The 22,896-nt window shown below is 34.1% G+C and overlaps 1 protein-coding gene across 2 annotated transcripts in view; it reads left to right on the forward strand.

Annotated features, from left to right (window-relative positions):
• LOC145287917 (ankyrin repeat domain-containing protein 55-like) overlaps positions 1–22,896 on the forward strand; it is a 152,129-nt gene that overhangs the window by 90,577 nt on the left and 38,656 nt on the right. For both annotated transcript variants that reach the window (XM_080135865.1, XM_080135866.1), the window contains exon 3: positions 14,175–14,483. In XM_080135865.1, coding sequence (XP_079991991.1) covers positions 14,175–14,483 — 309 coding nt within the window. The remainder of the gene's footprint in view (positions 1–14,174; positions 14,484–22,896) is intronic.

Genomic DNA, 22,896 nt, shown 5'->3' on the forward strand with positions numbered 1-22,896 from the left:
ACTAGTGCTTGAACCCTCAGCAACCGCCAATACTAGAAAAAGAAACCCACGGCACATGCATTTTGAGGGTCAGCGATCGTCAGAGGACCGGTATAATTATACAAGATGAAAATTGAAAATAATGATAAAAGATAATAATAGTAATTTCGGATGTCCACAAAGTAAAAACTGTGCCAGACATGTTTTACTATTATTAACAGATGTTTAAAAAGGCCAGCATTTATTTTACTTTGTGAACGTCCAACATTTTGGTTTCATTTTTTGAAACTTTTTAAATTGTCGATTAGAAAATCATTTTTGGTTTGAATTAAGGTTTACAGACAAAACTCAAGTATCATTTATTCATTTATGGTTGATAAACCAAGCATAAAAAGTTCGAATGTGCCTCTGTTATACCAAAGATTGTAAGCATATTTTTAAATTCCAACAAAGTTTGCAAGTTTTGTTTTAATTCTGGTTCTTTTTTCGATTGCCAATTTGACCGAAGGAGAAAAGGGTTTTTATAATTTTAGAAATGTTGGCAGTAATGAATTGAATCGAGTAATTTTATCTTCTTTTTTTCTTTTTTCTTTTTTTTTTTTTCTTTTGCCATACCCCCGCACTCAGACACACGCGCGCGTAAACAAACGATGAACGCGCCAAAAAATATTTTGAATTCTAAGTTATTTGCAGACTGGATATTATTTGACGACAATCATTACAAAAATAAAAAGTTTTAAGATTAAAATTAATCAAATTTTTTCTAATTTAAATTTTTATATGAATAGATTGAAGAAAATAGAGGTCACAATGGATGAGATTAGGTGAAAAAAAATAGATTGTGATTATAATAGATGATAAGATTGGCAGAGGTAGACAAATGCGAATTGATTAACATAAAGACATCTGGCAATAAGTGATGAACAGTGTTCGATATTGGTATTATTTGGATTCTTCGGAATACTGTTCTCATCTTGGTGTTGTTTTCACAACGTTTCCGTTGATGTAACTTCCAACCTTCTTCAGATGTTTATTGTCGAATTCGGGAATATCTCTATTGAATTCAGAAATCTTTCCATGGTGTCCTGGATAAAGTACTTGGTAAAATTCACTTGTAAATTGCACTCTTCTGGAAGTTGAGGGTTTAATCCTCAGTGTGGACGACACCAAAAATATAATTGTGAATTACTTAGGACTTCTACCCAGTTTTGGATGACAGAACGAGAGCATGATACGCCCATGGATTAAATAAAGAGTTCCATTCGAAATTCTGTACTGATTCCCGAGTTTGACAGAAAGATTCCCGAGTTTAACAAGATACACCTGAAGAAGGTCAGAAGTTATATCGACTGAAACGTTATGAAACTAACACTCAAGATGAGAACAGTAGTCCAAAGAATGCAAACAATACGAATAATCAACCCTCATCTAAAAAATTCAGAAGCATAAGTGTTGGATATATCACATACGAATCTATCTGTCTCTACTTCCTTCTCTCTCTCTCTCTCTCTCTCTCTCTCTCTCTCTCTCTCTCTCTCTCTCTCTCTCTAAAATTTGACTAAAACTTTTTTAGTTTTAAATTTCACATAGAAAGACTCGTTTAAAAAAGAAAAGAATAATTAAAAACGAATATTAAAAAATAATACATTTTTAAAAATATTTTTTATGGATTACAAAATTTGCGCCTTTGTCTTCTAATTCAACAACAACCACTTCAACATATTCGTGTTTTTTTTCCTGATGAATAAGGATAAAAGTGTGATTTAATATGAACGAGACAATTATAAAATGTCTTGAACAAGAAACTGATTGGATTATCTAATATATTTTTAGTATTATATAAAAGGAACTCTGTGTGTGTGTGTGTGTGTGTGTGTGTGTGTGTGTGTGTGTGTGTGTGTGTGTGTGTGTGTAAACAGAGTGAGTTAATTCGCTATGGACTCGGAAACAGCCGGGCCGGTTTTTATGAAATTTCACATGAAGGTATTGCACGTGCGTTTGAGAAGTTTTATTACCACACAAGCTGAAATGTCCGATAATATAAAATCAACAGTAAGTTCTTTGATATGACAGGAGTGTGTTCGAGATGAATGTTTTTGTTTAGAGCACAATTGAAGCATGATACTTGATTTTTGCATTTTAAACTTTAATTCAAGCCATTATATATAAAAATGATTTTATAAAACCAACAGTAGATTCTCTACAGTGCAATGTAGACTACAATGTATTGTGGGCTAAGTCACTGCGAGGAGGCATGTGAAGTTTCATCCTTGTGCACCGCGATGGGTTCCCAGGCAATCAATTGATTTGATTAGAAATGGGCGATTTCATCGATTTCAATGACAATGAAAATATGGGAGTGTGAAACATTCACTGATCATCATTCAATCCCTAGCAACGTCGGGTCTCCCTGCTAGTATATATATATATATATATATATATATATATATATATATATATATATATATATATATATATATATGTTAGTAGGTTGTCTGGCGTTGCTCGATCTTAAAATACGTTTAAATATGATATTTTAATTGATGCAAATTTCATATTTATTGTTATAGAACCAATTCTCTACTGATTATTATATTGTATTCAATCACATTCACACAGCTGGCCATGTCAAGAGGTTCCTGGAAGAGCATGATATTCCGTGTTTGGATTGGCTTGAACAATCTCCCGACCGTATTTTTTGCTATGGACTTTCTTTTTGCCTCCTCAATTTGAAGTTATTTTTTTAAATTGACATGCACACTAGAATATTTCAATTAAAAGTCAAATATGAACAGGTAAAATTATAGAAGAATAAAAGGCCAAATTTGAAGTTTTTGAAAAAATTACAAGTGCAGACTTTCTTTTTGCCGGCACTGTATATATATATATTCAAACATGTTTAGTCCAGCATACAAAAGGCCTTATTAAGAAAATGAAGTTGAGCCGTCTTTAGGAAATTAAGAAAAGGCGGTCAACTTTAGTGCAAATACGACACTCCGGCTTTCGGTCATTGAATACTGTCACTGGCTGTTTACTATGTATGTCCACTGACTAGGCATTGATAGGGACTTAACGTCCCTCAATTCTTTTGTTAATTGTTGGTGGCATACAGGTAGAATACTATTCTACGAATGTTGTATTATGAACCATAAAGAGGTCTGTTGTGTAATATGTCGATATGTGTACTTGGGATGAAAGGTTCATCCTGATGTGTATACGTGTCACTAAATGTCTATTGTTGGTGATTCTTCACTATTTGAACCCTAGCTTATGCTGTTGCTGTCTATTTATGATATATTCATACCTAATTGTTCATATGCTGGTGTGTGTGTGTGTGTGTGTGTGTGCGATACATGTATTTCGGACATACCTTCATGCATCGTTGATCTTGTCCACCTGAAATTCATCCTGTTCTTGGAGAGGAGGCTGGAACCTGTTTAGACGAATATTCATTAACTTCCAAGAACGTTGGTTGGTTTTATATAGTTTTTATTCACTTTCCATGTGTGTTGATCGCAAAAGAATGGGAATTGAATATCTTTGCTTGCGTGGTTAATTCTAGACATGTCAGCCCCCTCCCCAGTAAAGAGGGACGACCTGTTAAACCGTCCGCTCTGCTCAACGTGAAAATTCTAACTTCAATGTCATATCCAGCTAACCTGGTCACGTGGTAACATACCTGTAGATCTGATCAGCTGACCAGATACTTCCAGTAAACTTGTCTATGATATGACTTTACCATATTTTGACAGTTTTTATCAAAATTCTTCGCATTCATCTCCCGTCCATCTCTCCAGTTAAATAGATAGATAGATAGATAGATAGATAGATAGATAGATAGATAGATCATGATGGATAAATACAGAAATAGATAGATAAATAGATTAATTGACAATGTTTTGTGTTCGACCTACTACATAACACGAAGTGAAGAGTGACTCTATGACTGGGTTAGAATCTCCCCACCAGCAACAATTATCACTTACACTGATGGTTGTGTAAGCATGAAATGCTGGTATATATATATATATATATATATATATATATATATATATATATAGTGAATAAATGATAAAAGGCTATATTCCAAAGTTCATGATGTTAACTATTTTATAATTTATTCCTTTAATTCAGTTGACATTTACAATTCTTGACAGTATCTGTTTCGTAGTGCAAAATCAATCACTTAATTATTATATCAATCAGTGAATCTATTTTGTCCTTCACTCATCAGAAGAAATAGCAATAATCAATCAAAGAACTTTGCAATATAGCATTTTGTTAGTTATTCACTATATTGTTCTGTAATTGTCATTTACTAACTATATTGCTCTGTAATTACACTGAGCTTCTTAAATAAGGATTGATATATGCTATAAGGAAATAAAATATATTTCCACAGAAATATATATATATATATATATATATATATATATATATATATATATATAGTCATCCACATGACTGTTTCGCTGTATCACAGTTATTAAGTGCAACTAAACTAACAACTACCTCAATATGCTGAGGCTTACATAATATTGCGTAATATTCAAAAGTGTGTGTGTGTGTGTGTGTGTGTGTGTGTGTGTGTGTGTGTGTGTGTGTGTGTGTGTGTGTGTGTGTGTGTGAAAACAATAACATGCTATGAAAATATACTAGGGTTGAATATTTCTATCGATTTAGAAGTAATCTATTTTAGTTTTGTTTCATTTATTCGCTAATCACTAATTAATTGTCTCTTTCTTCAATTATGCATTAAATTGAAAACTGGAGATAATTCCCCTCGCATTCCTCCCTCTCTCATCCTACACACGAATGCTATGTACATGAAACTAAAATCGCAAGACATGCAGAACGAAGGAAATTGTTACATCAATTCTCCCAGGGGATTCAAGTTTAGTACAGATTTTAGATAAGACTAAACGTGAATTCTGCCTGGTTTGCATTTGATTTACGTCTTTGCAGGGAAAACAAGGTCTTCAAATATTTGACTTTGATTGTGTCCTTCACAATATATATTTTTTTCCTTGCACATTGAGCTATTTTTATCTGCTTGTGAGCGTCTTATAAATATTAATACTAATATTTATTTGGTCTTTATGTTTATAACATTATACAGTCTTTAATCCGGCATATCAATCAATATGTGTGTGTGTGTGTGTGTGTGTGTGTGTGTGTGTGTGTGTGTGTGTGTGTGTGTGTGTGTGTGTGTGTGTGTGTGTGTGTGTTTATTCGTGACCATCGTCATAGATGGCTTGTCAGCTGAAAAATGACGTCATCGCCATAGGTCCTAGCAAGCAAGTAAGTGGAACACAGACTGTCCATAATGAGCAGACATTTTTTACAGAAAGCGTTAGAAAACTTCAAAATTGGATTAAAACAGATAAACATGATACTTTGTACTGAAACTAACCCAATATTAATAATAAAAATATTAATAATAAAAAACGAATTAAAAGGGAGAAAAGTTGTTAAAAACTTTAAAAAGAAAAGGAATACGATTTGATTTGTATGAAACTGAAGTTTATTCAATAGAAATAAATAAAAATGAACAATAAATATTTTTAAATAAAAAAAACAATCAAAACTGAAAAACAAACGATAAATTAGTTTAACTGAAATACGAACAATAAATTAGTTTAACTGAAAAACGAACAATAAATTAGTTTAACTGAAAAACGAACAATAAATTGGTTTAACTGAAGAACGAACAATTAGTTTAACTGAATAACAAACAATAAGTTAAAAATTAAATTCAAACAAATGTTAGTATAAACAAAGTTACTAAGGCAAAAATATTTCAAACATTGAATATTAAAACTTTTCAAAAATCTGTTGTAGAATTTAATTAAAAGTTTGAATTTTTCTTTTTCTGATATTTTTTTTTTACTAATATTATCATTCTCTTTGCGACAAAAATTGTTTATAAGGGAATTCGATGAACTGCATAGCATTTTTTCAATTTGCTGAATAGTGTGACCCTCATCACAAGAGTCAACATGAAATAATCGATTTTGATCAGCTAAAATATTTAAAGTTATGTACATGGCTAATTTTCTCTGATGAATCGAATGTAAAAAAGAATCGCATTTTATAAGTTTGTTTATAACTATATAATTATATAAGACAAAATTATTAGTTATATCATTTGGATATAGCAGAGAACCGCTGTTAATACCCTGAAAGTAGCTGTTTAATTCAGTTATTTCTTCAACAGCCTCTCTCCCGGATATTAAATTTTTGCAGCTATTACATTTCAGTTTTTTGAAAACTGCATGACAGCAATAACCTGCTAAGTATAATATAACAGGAAGTACTTCCTTGCACTGATTAACATCATCTTCTGTTACATCTATGTTTAATTTATAAACCTGTAACTCTTGCTCCCTTGTCATTTCATCACAGTTAGTTTCTTTTAAATTTTTCAATTCAATAGTTCGATTATTAATTGGTAAGCTCAATTTTAAAACTGACAACATTCTGAGTTTGTTTTATTTTCACATTCATACACCTGATATATCGATATATTATACTAATCTCCACTAAGTTGTCGATATTGGCCAAACCTTGCCTCAAGGTTATCTGTCTGAAACTTTCCTGGTAATATATACATATACACCATGTTCAGTACATTTATACAATATTTAGTCAATTCTAAAATTGCGTAAATAGTATGGTGCAAAGCAGTATATGTTTCCTTTGTTAACTTACCAGTTCTTCCAGGAATGCTATTCCAAGTTTCTAACCAGTCACAGAACACATTTAGGAAACTATAATTATCACTATTTAATGTTAGTGGATTAGCATATTTATTACGAAGTCAACAACCTTTATATGGTGTTTTCACATTCAGTATTGTCCACCAAATATAAAATATTTGAATGTATTCTGCGATTTCTGTATAATTTGGCAAGCATTCCTGTTTTCCTAAGGTTAGCAAACCTTGAATAGTATATTCGTTGAAAATTTGCAAACCCAAATTAACATTTTGCCTTTCAAATGTAGTCGGAGAAAGAGCTTTTGAAGTCAACTTATAGCAATATTTCACAAGTGATTGAGATTCTAGGGCATAAAGTTTATGTAAATTAGAAAATGGAGCACTTTGGATGTTATCTAATTCATGATTTCCATTATAACAAAACTTTGGGAACGTCATGCATTTACGTTCATCTTTTTGGCCAAGCCAATTGTTTCTAATGCATTTTAATAAGTCGAATAAGAAGAAAAGAGGGCTAGACGTTCTAACTGGATGGGAATATACAATTGAAAGCTTTGATAGGCTACAAAAGAAAGACATAGCTTTTTTATTTATTGCATTATTATCTGTTATAACAGATAATACCTTAAACCCTATATCTTCTAAGCCAATTATTACACGTTTAATTATGTCAAATAAGTTCTCAGCTAGAAAACATTTAGTTGGCATAACATGCACAACATCCTTATATTGTGAGAATACACTGCTAAGCATAAAAGCAAATGCACTTGTGGCAGGTTTATTACTGTTGTTAGCTAATCCAACTATATTACCACCTTTATAATCAAGATAAGGTTTGAGATGTATTTCATCAACAAGTAAACATACTGTGATGTAATTCTGCATTAGTAACTTGAACTTATTTTAATATACATGAGAAAATTGTTATCGTGTTGTTCAATGACAGGATTCATAGAAGTTGATAATGTTAATCTTCGAATGGTTGAATAGCATGGTAAAATTACATTTTTAGTGTCTCTTAACAATCTGTACCCTCTAGGGGAGCAGTTATATAATAAGGAAGAAAATACTATCATTTCACTCGAATAATTAACCTTATTCATTGTCATTATGTTAATTTGTTCATATATGAACTTAATGGCATTAAAATATTTAAGTGATTCATCTTGCACTAATAGCAAAAATGATAAGATTAATTTTAATAAAGAACTGATATTAGAAGTTTTCATTTCCTGTTCTTCGATTTTCCATGTTTTCCATCAAAATCTGCAGAGTATTTTCCTCTGTTACATGTTTAGGAATTCTATACTCCCCTATAGCACTCATTTCCACATCACTACAGAATACTCTAACGGCCAAGTCCGGTTCAATCACCATAGACATTTTTATTTTGGGGCATGGGCATCTCTTTATATGGCATATAATGATGGTATTGTCTTGACTAATAGAAATCCAATAATTTTTATCTATAAACGTTAATTTTTTTTCTTAATCATCAATATTATGGAAAGTTTTATGTTTCCGTAACTCTAACTCGTCAGCAACACTTTCACATAATGCCGTAATTATAAATGTTATTTTCGTTTACATCGCCACTAGCAGTATCAGAATTTTGAGGGAATTTTTGACAACCCTAACACAAAACTGTGAATAACATATACAAAACTTGTAATTTCTCCGTTTAAAGTGGGTTGTTTATTTTCTTTATCGAATATACTTCCAAAATAAACTATTCAAATCGTTTAAAAAATAATAGAAATAATAGAAAGTAAAATAGTTGAACTAAAAAGATAAATGATTTTTCTTATTTAGAATTATTTAAACAAGGAATTCCGTTTTTATGATATCGCTTTTATTAAATTGTTAGGTGAAAGTACATAATATTTTCACCATACTCCCCATTTTGAATAAGTTTCTAAATAATAATTTATTGATCGGTTTATTAGTTTATGAGTTAATTCAATACATAGAAATATATAATCATACACACATAATTAAAATTAATAATGATCGGTTAATTAGTTTAAGGGTGAATTCAATACATAGGAATATATAATCATACACACATAATTACAATTAATAATGATCGGTTAAATAGTTTAGGAATGAATTCAATACAAAATTCCATTACTGGATCTATTTGCATGATTATTGGAATGTAACAAATAAGCCGATATATAATATATCCTATATATTTGGAATACGACATTTTCTGTTATATACAGTAAAAACATGTTTCTGTATTTTTTTATATAAAAGTGTTCTTTTTATAATTATTACGCAACATTTAAAAGTCAAGAATATCAGAATGTATCAAAAAAAAAAAAAAAAGTAGAGCCCGAACCTGGAACACTGGTGTTAGTAATCGATGACGTTTCGCACTGCTCCAAACAGACCACTGCTTTCATATGCTTGCAAATTTACTAAATAAATAAATCTCTGTTACAGATCGTGCACATACGCAGAACGACGCTATGGGCGCTATGCTCGTCAAGTTGTTATTTCTCTCAAGTTTGAACCCCTTTTTTTGAATCCCTTAGCAATTGTTTTAACCAATGAAACACCTCTAATAAAATTCTGCACCAAAAATGCAATCTTTTGAGCTATTGCACATCGTCTAACGATTGTCCGTTTAGGAGGAGATACAAATTGAAAAACGGAGACACACACACACACACACACATAGTGAAATTTATATATTAGACTAGCAAGGCCACTCAGCGTTGCTCGGGACCGTATAAGAAACATTTTTAACATACCTGTTATTCATAGGATAGAGGAATTTTTATGTCTGTGTATCATTTGCCATCTTGAAAAAGAAGAATATTTTACCTATCCTAGGACGGGTATTATATGTATGAGATAATTGTACGTTATTTAGAACAAGAAATTTAACAGCACATATATGGAAAAAATTCCTTTCCTAGGGCGGGTAATGTACAATACATATTTAAAATAATTTACATAATTTTCTGTTGTGCAAACTTTTCACAGGTAAGAGGCTTTGTTTTTACATTAGAGTGCTATAGTGAAGAAGAACCTTATTTCTTATTTAAAAGTCATACTACCTGAATATATTACATGATTTTTGGTTTTAATAACTTTTATGCACGTCACAGGTAGGCTTATCTTTGTTTTTTTCATATGAGTACTATACTGCACAAGTACCTCATTTCTTGGGTAGAATAATGTACAAGTACGTCATTTCAAAGATATAGATGAAATTACTCAATAATTTTACATAATTTTCTGTTGTGCTAACTTTTCCGTGTGTCACAGGTGGAAGTTTGCTTGTTTTTACATCAGAGTGTTATAGTAAAGAAGCACCTTATTTCTTATATAAATGTAATACAATTCAAATATATTAAATGATTTCTGGTTTTGATTACTTTTATGTACGTCGCAAGTAAAATTTCATTTGTTTTTCACATGGGTACTATACTGTACAAGCACCTTATTTCTTGTGTAGGATACTGCACAAGTACCTTATTTTTTGTATAAGATACAGTACAAGTACCTTTTTCTAATTTATAAATGAAAGAACTCAATACTTTTATGAACTTTTCTGTTGTGCTAAATGTTTTGTACATCAACGGGTAAGAATTTGTTTTGTTTTGTTTTATCTGGGTGCTATAGTGAAGAAGTACATTAATTTTTGGATGTAAGTTATACTACTCGAATATTTAACGGGATTTACAGTTTTAATAACTTATGTACGTCACAGATAAAATATTCTTTGTTTTTTCATGTGAGTACTATATTGCACAAGTACCTTATTTCTTGGGTAGGATACTGTGAAACAATCTTATTTCTAATATAAAGATGAAACAACTCGATGATTTTACATAAGTTTTTCATATGAGTACTATACTGTCAAATTCCTTATTACTTGATAGAATTCCTTGTACACATAAATACATTAACAAAGTAAAAGAACATTGTATGTGATTTTTGGAATATGACATCTATAGACATATACAAACATATACATTACATATAATGCATAATGATCAGTTAATTAGTTTTGGAGTTGATCCAAGACACAAAAAGATATAATCATGTACACATAATTCATTTTTTTTTTTTTTTACAAGGTAGTCAAGACCTGGAAACCACTCGAGAGAAATGATTTAATGATTAAGGATTAAAATTAATAATGACCGGTTAATTAGTTTAGGAGTAAATCCAATACATACATATATATAAACATATACACATCTTTAAAATTCATAATGATCGGTTAATTAGTTTAGCAGTGAATCTAATCGTAGAAATATATAAACATACACACATAAGTAAAATTAATAATGTTCGGTGAATTAGTTTTGGAGTGAATCCAATAATAGAAATATATAATCATATGCACATCCTTAAAATTAATAATGATCTGTTCATTAGTTTAGGAGTGAATCCAATACATACAAATATACAAACATATATGCATAAATAAAATTAATAATGATCGGTTAATTAGTTTAGGAGTGAATCCAATGCACAGAAATATATAATCATATACACATCATTAAAATTAATAATGATCGTTAATTAATTTAGGAGCAAATCAAATACATACAAATATACAGACATATACACATAATTAAAATTCATAATGATCGGTTAAATAGTTTAGGAATGAATTCAATACAGAATTCCATTACTGGATCTATTTACGTGATTACTGGAATGTAACAAACAAGCCGATATATAATATAATTATTACGTAACATTTAAAAGCCCAGAATATCGGAATGTAACAAAAAAAAATTTTTTAAAAGAAAGAAATGGTGGATCACGAACCCGCAACACTGGTGTTAGTAATCGATGATGCTACACACTACACCAAACAGACAACAGCTTTAATACATTTGTAAATTTACTAAATAAATAAATCTCTGTTACATATAGTGCGCATGCGCATGCGCAAACGACGCCATTGTCGCTATGCTCGTTAAGTTGTCATTTCTTTCAAGTTTGAACCCCTTTTTTTATTCCCTTAGCAATTGTTTTAACCAATTAAACACCCCTAATAAAATTCTGCACCCTATATGCAATCGTTTGAGCTATTACACATCGTCTGTTGTTCATCTGTCTAGGAGGAGATACAAATTGAAAAACGGAGACACACACACACATAGTGAGTTTTATATATTAGATTTTCTATGCAAATATTAACAGTGTTTATACCTACAGATAATATTACTGCTGCAATTATCAGTGTAGGAAATAATAATCATTGCTGATCAGGAGATTTGAACCTAGTCAACAAAACTAGGCTTGGCTTAGCAGGCTTGCATCTTTCTTCCAGGTCACCGGCAACTAACATGTAAATGAAAGGAAATTAAGTACCTATGAATGCCATTTTTTTTTTAATTTTTACATAGGCATCACCACTTATCAAGGCAAGAGGCCACTCAAGGATAAGGGTTAAAGAGTGTACAGTAGAAATTGGACATTATAGTAATCGTTAGTAATGGAAATTCGGTAAATTTGTTAACTTATATGGAACGGCTCATCAAAAACTTGTTTACATTAGACTTGAAGGCAACCATATTGTAGTCAGCTGAAAAGCAGGAAAACAGAACAATTCCACAGGCGTGCAGTTCTAAGAAAGAAGCTTTGCTCATGGAATCTACGTTTAGGTTTAGGCACAGATAAAGAGTGGGGGAAATTATTGATAGTGTTTTCTGCTAGACGGGTGTTTCTTGTGAAAGTTTGGCGAGGGGGGACCATAGATTGGAGCTCAGCCGAGCACTTGCCATTTTTGGCAGGTTTTCATAATCAGTATTCTTTCTTTGAGCATGTGTCATTAAATAATATAGACAATTCCAGTCTACATATTTTGGTTCTGGTCCTTTCTTGTTTTGTTATCATTTTTCTTGTTTTTGGCTGATGTAACTGACATAGTCGCTTTTTACATGTGTATTTTCCGATCCGCCAGATCCATCTTCAGGGATGGTTCACAGTAAAAATGTTAGGATATTTATAAAGATGATTTTTTTTCCTCCCAGTAAATCACGTTACATATATAACATACCACTAACAAGCAAAAACTTCATACACTACAAGCTATACTAATTAAAGCAAAAAATAAATAAATGAAACAACAAATATTAACAAAATAAATTTCAATAACAGCAATAACATTCTTAAATGCCTTTAAAAGTGACAAAGAGCCTACATTAATGTAGTCAATAACATGGGATGTACTTGAAGGAAAAATCATCTGTATAAACATCCTAACATTTTTACTGTGAACCATCCCTGAAGATGGATCTAGATGGATCTGAAAGTACTCGAGTAAAAAGCGATTATGGCAATTATATCAGCCATTTCTTGCCAGAAACCAGAAAACTAATACATATATAACGATTGCTACTTCTTGACAGAAGTTTGCCATCTCTTCAGTTAAGCATTGTGGTTGGTTGGTTGTTTTTGTTTTACAGCATATCAACCCTTTTCAAGTTATTTAATGCCGAATCCAAAGATTCTGAAGAAAAAATTTTTAATAGAATATATGTGTTGTTTTCAAGTCGGTTTCTATTCAACCCATAGTTGGAACCCTAACAGGTACTACCACTCCGGGTCAGAGTGGACCTGGGAGCAATGGTAATTAAAGGGTGGCTCCACACTCCCCAAAGCCCGCAAGCTGAGGCCTCACCAATGGATATAGTTTAAGATCATATCCAGGATCTAAGCATTGTGTGTCTGTGTACATACATACATACATACATACATACATACATACATACATACATACATATTAGTGTTGGGACAATTAATCGGAACTTTTGGGGGTATTGGAATCGATATTGGAATCGGGAAAATGTCTGCTTATTTTTCAATGCCAAAACGATTCCTTTAATTATCTTTTTATTTTATTTTATTTTGTTGAAAACAAAATCTTTTACTGCTGGTAGTAATGATCAAATAATAAATATTTGTTGCTTTTAAACTATGGGTAAAACTAAAATCAAAAGATCACTCCACACAAATATGATTTTACGCTTGAGAAAAATATATGCACATTTAACATGTGTTTTTACGGTAATTGAAAAAAAAAAATAGTTAAATGTGCAGAGATTCGTTTTGGTACTTGAAATGTAAACAGCCTATAAAAATATTGTAACTCTTTCTTTAAATATTATTTCTACTTTCCTGATATAACCCTTACATGTGTGTGTGTGGGGGGGGTTACATAGGCATCACCACATTATCAAGGCCAAGAGGCCACTCAAGGATAAGGGTTACAGAGTGTACAGTAGAAATTGGACAATATAGTAATCATTAGTAATGAAAATTTGGTAAATTTGATAACTTATATGGAACGGCTCATCAAGAACTTATTTACGTTAGACTTGTGTGTGTGTGTGTGTGTGTGTGTGTGTGTGTGTGTGTGTGTGTGTGTGTGTGTGTGTGAAAATGGCCTCAAATATCATTTCATGCGAAATACACTAAAATCGTTTTCTTTTCATTCCAGTTGCTAACAAGAAATATCTTGTGGCTGAAGAGCTTCTCTCACGTCCTGGATGCGATGTCAATGCACAGAATTCTGATGGGTGGACGGCTCTCCATTATGCTGCACACATGGCAGCCGGTGTCGATATGTTGCTGGCGGTCGGTGCCAATCCAAACCTCTACAATGAAGACGGCAACACACCACTTATGTTGGCAGCCATCGAAGGCTTCTCCAAAGTTGTGAACAATTTAGCCAAAGCCAGATGCGATGTGAACTTGAAGGACAAGTCGGATGCGGAAAAAACGGCGATGCACACCATTGCACTCAAAGGTCAGAGAAAATAATAGTTTTCTTTTTATTCTGCGATTTAATAAGTTAGGTTTTGCTTTTATTTATTACTAGACAAACCCGTGACCCGTTGGGTCAGTATGTTATATTAGCTATGGAATTAATGTATGAGCGTGACACTTATGACGTAAAGAAAATAGTTTTTTGTGACATAACAAAAACATTTCTATGAAAGTATATTGAAATGAAAAAAGGATATAGATAGATTTCTATGAGCCGTTCTGTTTATAATTGTTTATTTTTGAAAAAAAAAAACTTACAGCCATTGAATTATAAGTGGTTTGCCATACTTATAGGTAAATGTGCACTGAACAGATACCATAATACTTAAAAGTTAAATTCAAATTTTGATATGTCTTTTAATTTAAACGCGAAAATAAAAACAATTGGAACGCTAAAAATGTACACAGTTAAACAATATGTTTCATTGTCGCGTTGATTATGTGTTTATGTACGCATGCTCAACCGGAAGTCGTAAACCGGATGTTGGGTTACAACACCCGTTACAAGGTCATTGGAGTTTTATAATTATATAGATTTATTTTTATTTATTTATTATTTTTTTTGCAGAATTTTTTTTCTTTAAATTTGAACATGGGAACCGTTTTTCACAAACAAAAAAGTGATTGACCCACCCCCGCCTTCTCCCCTCTCCTTTACAGTAATCTGCATAGTTTGTGATTCATTCTTATTAGATCTAATAGTCTAAAAGTTATTTGGAGACACATAGGCATCACTCATCGTATAGATCAACGTTTCCCAAACTTCACGACACCATGAAGCCCCTGAGCAGGGCAAAGTTTTTTCGTGAAGCACTAACAAAACAATTTATAAAATAAATATGAAAAATATTAATATCAAATTTTTACACGAATGATTTTGGGGGTTCTTTGATTTTTCTTGTTTTGGATTATTAATCAAAAATCGTGACATCTTTTATTAATTTATCTTTTTATATTTTCTTTTTCATGAACCATCCTGAAACTCTTTCCACCTTTAGTTATGAATCATATCTCTTTCCAGTAAAAAAAAAACAAAATAATTAAATATCTGCAGCTATTTAGTTTTTCCATATAAAACATTTGGTCCTCCTTAAAAAAAAAAAGGGCTTCTGGATCCCCTCAGCCTCAGTCACGAAGCCCCATGATTCCATGAAGCCCACTTTGGGAAACCTTGGTATAGATAATGATTTTAACTTCCTAACATTAGACAATTTGGTGCTTCTACAGAACCATAGAAAGTGGACGTTGGATTTACTTTCAGCAGCCTCCTATCTCTCGTTTTCCTATTTTGTCCTTTAGTCCTCACCATTCCATGAGTGATGTTTCTAACAAAGGGACAATAATTTCTCTTTTCTAGGTCGATGTCTGTCCGTATAGCATTTATCGTTGGCAAGTTTTTGACCGTGAAGTAGTTTTTTTTTTGTTGTTTTTTTTTTTAGTTTTTTATATCAAGTGGTTTCATGCCTTGTCCGGAGAGATTTCCATAAAAAAATTGTTTTATAGGAAAATTTATTTTAATCTCACTAGAATGTTTGTTTTGAGGATATTCAAAAATGGTATGGAATCAAATAAAATACTCCAAGCTTAAACAGATGCCTTTCATTCAGTCTTTGATGACTGAGAAATGTAAAACATGCAATATTTATACAAGTAATTATAGAAATACCCGTCCCAAGACGGGCAAAATTAATTCTTCAAACAGAAGAGTTTTCAACAATTTTATGTCTCCTTACAGCGATTAAAATCAATGTCTAATGTCCTTACTCCATAACTTATGTCTAGAATCCTTATTCAAATTTTGATCAAAATCCATTACATGATTTTTTTATTCTAAAAAATGTTTTTAGTCCCCCGACAAAAGGAGGGTGGACCTGTAAATGCACCCTTGTTCGTTCGTCTGTCCACACTTTTCTCAATAACTACGCTTTGGAATGTTTTGAAATTTTGCACAAACATTAAACATGATATGAATAAAAAAGTAGCAGAACGGATTTTTCTGGAAAACTCTGGTTGCCCCCCCCCCCAAGGGGTGCCTTTCAGGTTAAAATAGCTAAAATTGACACTTTTGTGCTTATTAAAAAATGATGCATTGGATGTTTATAAAACTTTCTGAAAAGTTGTAACTGATTTTATATAATTTTGTTTGTTTATACTTCACAATAACTCTTGGGTGTGCCCCAAGGGCTCTTTTAGGGCTAATAAAAACACTCCATTTTTGGGACTATTTTACCATATTTGTCCAAAATTTTCTGTGTGTCTATTTAGCAGTTTTGCATGGTGCTGAACTCAAATTTAAATATGTTAAGGCCTTGGGGACTTTTGGAGCTAAATGGGGGGGGGCGAATGAGGGATTTAGTCATTTCTTTTTTTGCACGGTGCAGAAGTCTTATTCATTTTCACCAGGATTTGACGTCCCCTGCGGACTTTTGGGACTAAATGGTGGGGAGGGGGGACAAATGCTGAACTTAGTCATTTTTTTTTATGCCTCATTCACTGTGCACTCATGGGGGACCATGCATACTTCACTTGGTTTTTTTTGTTTTTTTTTTACAAAGGAGTCACCACTTATCAAGGCCTGGAGGCCACTCGAGTTAATGAGTGTACAGTAGTTAATTGGACAATATCGTAGTAATTTTCTGAAAGAAACACAAATAAACCTAGAACCCCATCCTCCAACGTAGACCCCTACTACCAGGTCTCCTTCTCCAACATCAGGGGTCTACGTTCCAACCTTCCAGAGGTTGAAACACAATTACAGGAGACAAAACCGGACATATTCTTTCTAAGTGAAACTGGCATAGAGCCAGCCACTTCTCTAGACGAATTCATAATTAAAGGATACTCCAACTTAACATCTAAATCTGACCCCCAAGATCGCCATGGGCATGGAATATGTGCCTACATCAAAGATGGCTTTCCATGTGGTAGGGATATCTCCAGAGAAGACCCTAATTTACCTTACATGTGCTTCCGGGTTGCACTAGCTTACACCACTGCATTTATATTTGCCCTCTATCGCCCCCACAACAGTGGGGTTACTATCTTTAAGAGCATATCTGAGAAAATTGACCACATCCTGTCTGCTCATCCTTCGGCTAATATTCACATTTGCGGTGACTTCAATGTCTCACTCAAATAAGACAGATGATGAGGGGAGGTTCTGTCATGACTTTGCCATTGCCTATGACCTCACTCAGATTGTTCACGAACCCACCCATGTGCCCGATACACCCGGTCAATATGCAAGTCTTCTAGACCTTTTCCTCACAACATCCCCTGAGCTGTGTTCATGTTCCGTTCTATCTCTTCTGGGATCCTCTGACCACTCCGTTATAACAGTTAAGATAAAAATGAAATGTCATAAGTCTTCAGACGTACCTCTCCACCGTACTGTATATCGATACTCTATGGCTGACTGGGACAGCTTCCGTACATTCATATCTGACCTACCTCTGCATTCCATGTTTAAAAAGGATGTGTCCTCTATAGTATCAGATCTGACCGAATGGTTAATTGTAGGCATAGATCGGTTCATACCATCTAAAAAATTCCAACAAAAACCTAACAGCCAGCCATGGTTCTCCCCTGAATGTGCTGTTGCCATCGCGCACAGAAATCACTTTTTCCATAGCTACCAACATAATAGATGTACTGAGACTAAAGCTGCTTTTAGGACTGCCAGCAACCACTGTAAAAGAATAATAAAACATGCAAGAGAGCTATATGCTCAGTCTATTAAATCCAAAGTAGCTGAGCAGCGGCTTGGTTCCCACCAGTTCTGGCAAATAGCAAACAGGATCTTGAACAGAAGCGTGCGTTCTATCCCAACTATCATCAATGGACCTGAGGTCATCTCGTCAGCATCAGACAAGGCCAGACTATTTGCCAAGAACTTTGCAGCTAATTCTACCCTATGCGACAATGACCATCAATTTCCTGTATTTCCTCCTATAACACACTACACTCTATGCAACATACAAATATCTGTGCGTGAGGTCGCCAAGCTAATCAAGAACCTTGATTCCAGTAAAGCAACTGGCCCTGACGGCATTCCAGTTATAGTGCTGAAAAAGCTCCAACCAGAACTTGCCCCCATACTTACAAAACTGTTTAAGCATTGCCTTAAGGAGAAGTGCTTTCCAACACCCTGGAAAACCTCATCAGTATGCCCTGTATTTAAGAATTCAGGTGAAAAGTCATCTCCCTCTCAGTACAGACCAATAAGTCTCCTGTGTGTCATGAGTAAGTTGTTGGAATCCATATTAAATAAAGAAGTAGTCAACCACCTCAACAGAAACAACCTTCTTAGTGACATGCAATATGGTTTCCGCTCTGCAAGATCTACAGCAGATGTGCTAACGGTTATATCACATAGGATTAGTGAATCTCTTGACAAAGGTTTCCTTTCCAGGGCAATTGCTCTTGACATATCAAAGGCCTTCGATAAGGTATGGCATAAGGGCCTACTTCACAAGATTTCCAGCTACGGTATTACTGGAAATGTTTTCTCAATCATTAAATCATTTCTCTCTGATAGGTTCATAAGAGTAGTGGTTGATGCGCAGAAATCAGAGGCCCACAGTATTAATGCTGGAGTCCCTCAGGAGTCCATCCTGGGCCCAACTCTCTTCCTGATCTACATCAATGATCTCCCAAAACACATACTTAAATCTCTGCTGATGACATGACCATCTATGATAACACATCAAAGGCTGTAAATGACAAAGTTCTCTCTAATTCTCTCTCCTCTGATCTTTAGCGCGTGGTACAATGGGGGAAGAGGTGGCTGGTCACTTTTAATTCATCCAAAACCAAGCTTTTATCTTTACATCATCAACGCTTTGATCCCCATCTGGCATCAATTGAAATGGATGGCTCTCGTCTTGGGGAGGCTCCATGTTTTGACAAGCTTCTGGGTTTGACCTTTACTCCTGATCTTAAATGGAACACGTACATCAAATCTGTTGCCAGGGACGCTGGGAAAATGGTGGGATCCTTCTACCGCTCCAGAAGATATCTCACCACTGATGCAATTCTCTATCTGTATAAAAGCCAAGTAGGTCCAAGGATGGAGTACTGCTGCCACATCTAGGCAGGAGCTGCTAAAAACAGCCTATCCTGCCTTGACAGAATACAAAATAGACTTCGTGGTTTAGTAGGGAATGCCCTTTTTATCTTCCCTGCAACCTCTCTCCCACGGAAGAGACGTTGCGAGCCTGTCTTTGTTTTATCGTTATTTCCATGGCAGGTGCTCGTCTGAGTTCCAATCCCTCGTCCCCCCTCGCCAATCTTTCACGAGAAACACCTGTCTGGCTGAAACTACTGTCAATAATTTTCCCCACTCTTTATCTGTGCCTAAATCCAAACGTAGATTCCATGAGTAAAGCTTCTTTCTTAGAACTGCAGGCCAGTGGAACTCTCTGCCGCTTGCCTGTTTCCTACCTGACTACAACTTGGATGTCTTCAAGTCCAACATAAACAAATTCCTGACAAAAGACACTCTATAAAAACCCCTAATACTAATGATTACTACAATTCTATCTCATTGATTACTGTACACGCAATAACCCTTATCCCTGAGTGGCCTTCTGGCCTTGATAAGTGGTGACCCCCATGTAAAAAAAAAATAAAAAATTGTTAGTAGTGGAAATTTGGTAAATTGGATTACTTAAGGGAACGGCTCATGAAGAACTTGTTTATGTTGGACTTGAAGATTATCAAATTGTAGTCAGCTGGAAAGCAGGGAAACAGAAGAGAGTTCCACAGACATGCAGTTCTAAGAAAGAAATTTTGTTCATGGAATCTACGTTTAGGTTTAGGCACAGATAAAGAGTGGGGGAAATTATTGATAGTGGTTTCAGCTAGATTAATGTTTTTCATGGAAGTTTGACAAGATAGATTGGAGCTCAGACAAGCATTTGCCATGAAAATAACGATAAAGCAGGGGCAGGCTTGCAACATCTCTTCTGTGGGAAAGAGGTTGCAGGGAAGAGAAATGAGCATCCCTTACTAGGCTACAAAGTCTATTTGAACTCAAGACAGGATAAGCTAGCGGCTCCTACCCAGATGTGGCAACAGTACTCCATCCTTAGACGTACTTGACTCTTATAGAGGTAGAGAATCACATTGGCAGTGAGATATTTACTGGAGCGGTAAAATGATCCCACCATTTTTCCAGCAAACTTGGCAATGGATTTGATACCTAGAAGCTTGTCAAAACATAGAGCCTCCCCAAGACGAGAACCATTCATTTCAATTGATGCTAGATGAGGATCGGAACGTTAATGATGCAAAGATAGAAGCTTGGTCTTCGATGCATTAAAATTAATCAGCTACGTGTTTTCCCATTGCACCACATGCTCAAGATCAGAGGAGAGAGAATCAGAGAAAACTTGGTCATTTACAGCCTTTGACGTGTTGTCATAGATGTCTATGAATGATCTTAGGGTGTTATTTGGAAGATCATTAATGGAGATCAGAAAGAACGTTGAGTCCAGGATGGACCCCTGAGGGATTCTAGCATTAATACTGTGAGCTTCTGATTTCTGCCCCATCAACCACTACTCTTATGAACCTATCTAAGGGAAATGATTTAATAGTTTACAAAACATTTCCAGCTATACCATAGCTGAAGATCTTATGGAGTAGACCTTTAATGCCTCACCCTATCAAAGGCCTTTGATATGCCAAGAGCAATTACCCTAGAAAGGAAGCTTCCATCGAGAGATTCATTAATCCTATGAGATATAACTGTTAGCACATCTGCTGTAGATCTAGCAGAATGGAAACCATATTGCATTTCACTGAGGTGGTTGACTACTTTGCTATTTAACACAGATTTCAGCAACTTACTCATGATGCACAGGAGACTTAGTGTTCTATACTGAGGGAGATAACCGATCACCTGAATTTTTAAATACAAGGCATACTGATGTTTTCAAGGGTGTTGAGAAGCAATTCTCCTTAAGACAAAGCTTAAACAGCTTACATAAAGTTGGCAATTGACCAATGGGAACAAGTCTGAGCATGATGGGACACTGTTTCATTGGCCAACGTGTATGCCCCAAGAACTTCTGACCCACCCTGTTACCTATCTATATAACGCTGTGCATGGGCAAATTTTGAGAAGAGAAAAAGAAGACAGAAGAGAGAAAAGAAGAGAGTAAAGAGCTCGGAACAATGAGCGAGAAAGAGTCGAGAGTCGAATCTGCATAAAATCTCTCACTTCAGACTGACAAAAAGGAACTCCCCTGATTGGGGCACGTCAACTGCATTCTTAGCTATCCGCCGCTTCGTAACCATAGTTATCTCACTAGCTGCCACCCGAGCTGACTACAGACTTCTCCAAAAGAAGAGAGAAAGAAAGAGTATCTCAGAAAAAAATCCACTATTCAAAACAAAGAGTGTGTGTGTTTTTTTTTTTCTAAAGGACGAGTAATGTACACGTTTCTATTCCCGGTATACAAAAAAGAGATAATTCTCTAACGGACTGTTAGCTTGATATATCTTACCATCTTTTGTTGCAACCACATTGTACATTATACAGTTGTTTTTTTCTTTTGTTTGTTTTTTCTTGGAACTCTATAATTATCTAGTTCTGACAATACGATAATCCTTGTATAGAAACCGATCTGAGGAGTGATCGTTGTATTCTTAGTTTTTTGTTTTTTTGTGTGTGTGTGTTTTTTTTTTGTGTGTGTGTGGCTTTCAGAGTTAACGTGCTTTAAATTACAGGACCACCAATACCAAGTTCAGGTGGTTCATTTTGTCAACTGTTTGTGCAGAGAGTGAAGGACCCAGAAGCGACCAACCAACCCTGTTTTGGCCACAGTCATCTGTTGTAATGTGTGAACTATTTTGGTCACCAGATAGCTATTGAACTCTGTCCGAGTGTTCTATAATTTTGGATACACGTAGATTCGAACGCTTATACCAGTGAACGCTTCTTATACCAGTAGGGTCTTCGTTGGATTATATAGGGGTCCCATCCTCTTCTTTACCCCCTTTTGCATAAAACTAAATTAAATATACTCATTCTTACACCGAGCCGTTGTGTTTCCAAATTCATAATTATCCATTAATTAGTTTAGGAATGAAGCCTGTACATATATATATATATATATATATATATATATATATATATATATATATATATATATATATATGCGTTTTACCTGATGACAAGTGGACAAAGAATCGAAAACGTTCGTAATACATATGGAACTTATATTAATTTCTTTGATTTTAACACAAAAAAGATCATAAGAAAAATCGAAAACATATAAAATAATAGATATGTTCCCCTCCCATAGGCTTAAGCAGAAAGATGAGAAAGAAGTGAACGGGTGAGGTGGACTTTTTTGTTTTCGCTTTTTTTTTTATTTTGCTTTTTT

This window comes from Euprymna scolopes, chromosome 11 (assembly GCF_053919585.1).
Source record: "Euprymna scolopes isolate OS-2025 chromosome 11, ASM5391958v1, whole genome shotgun sequence".
NCBI classification, from domain to species: domain Eukaryota; kingdom Metazoa; phylum Mollusca; class Cephalopoda; order Sepiida; family Sepiolidae; genus Euprymna; species Euprymna scolopes.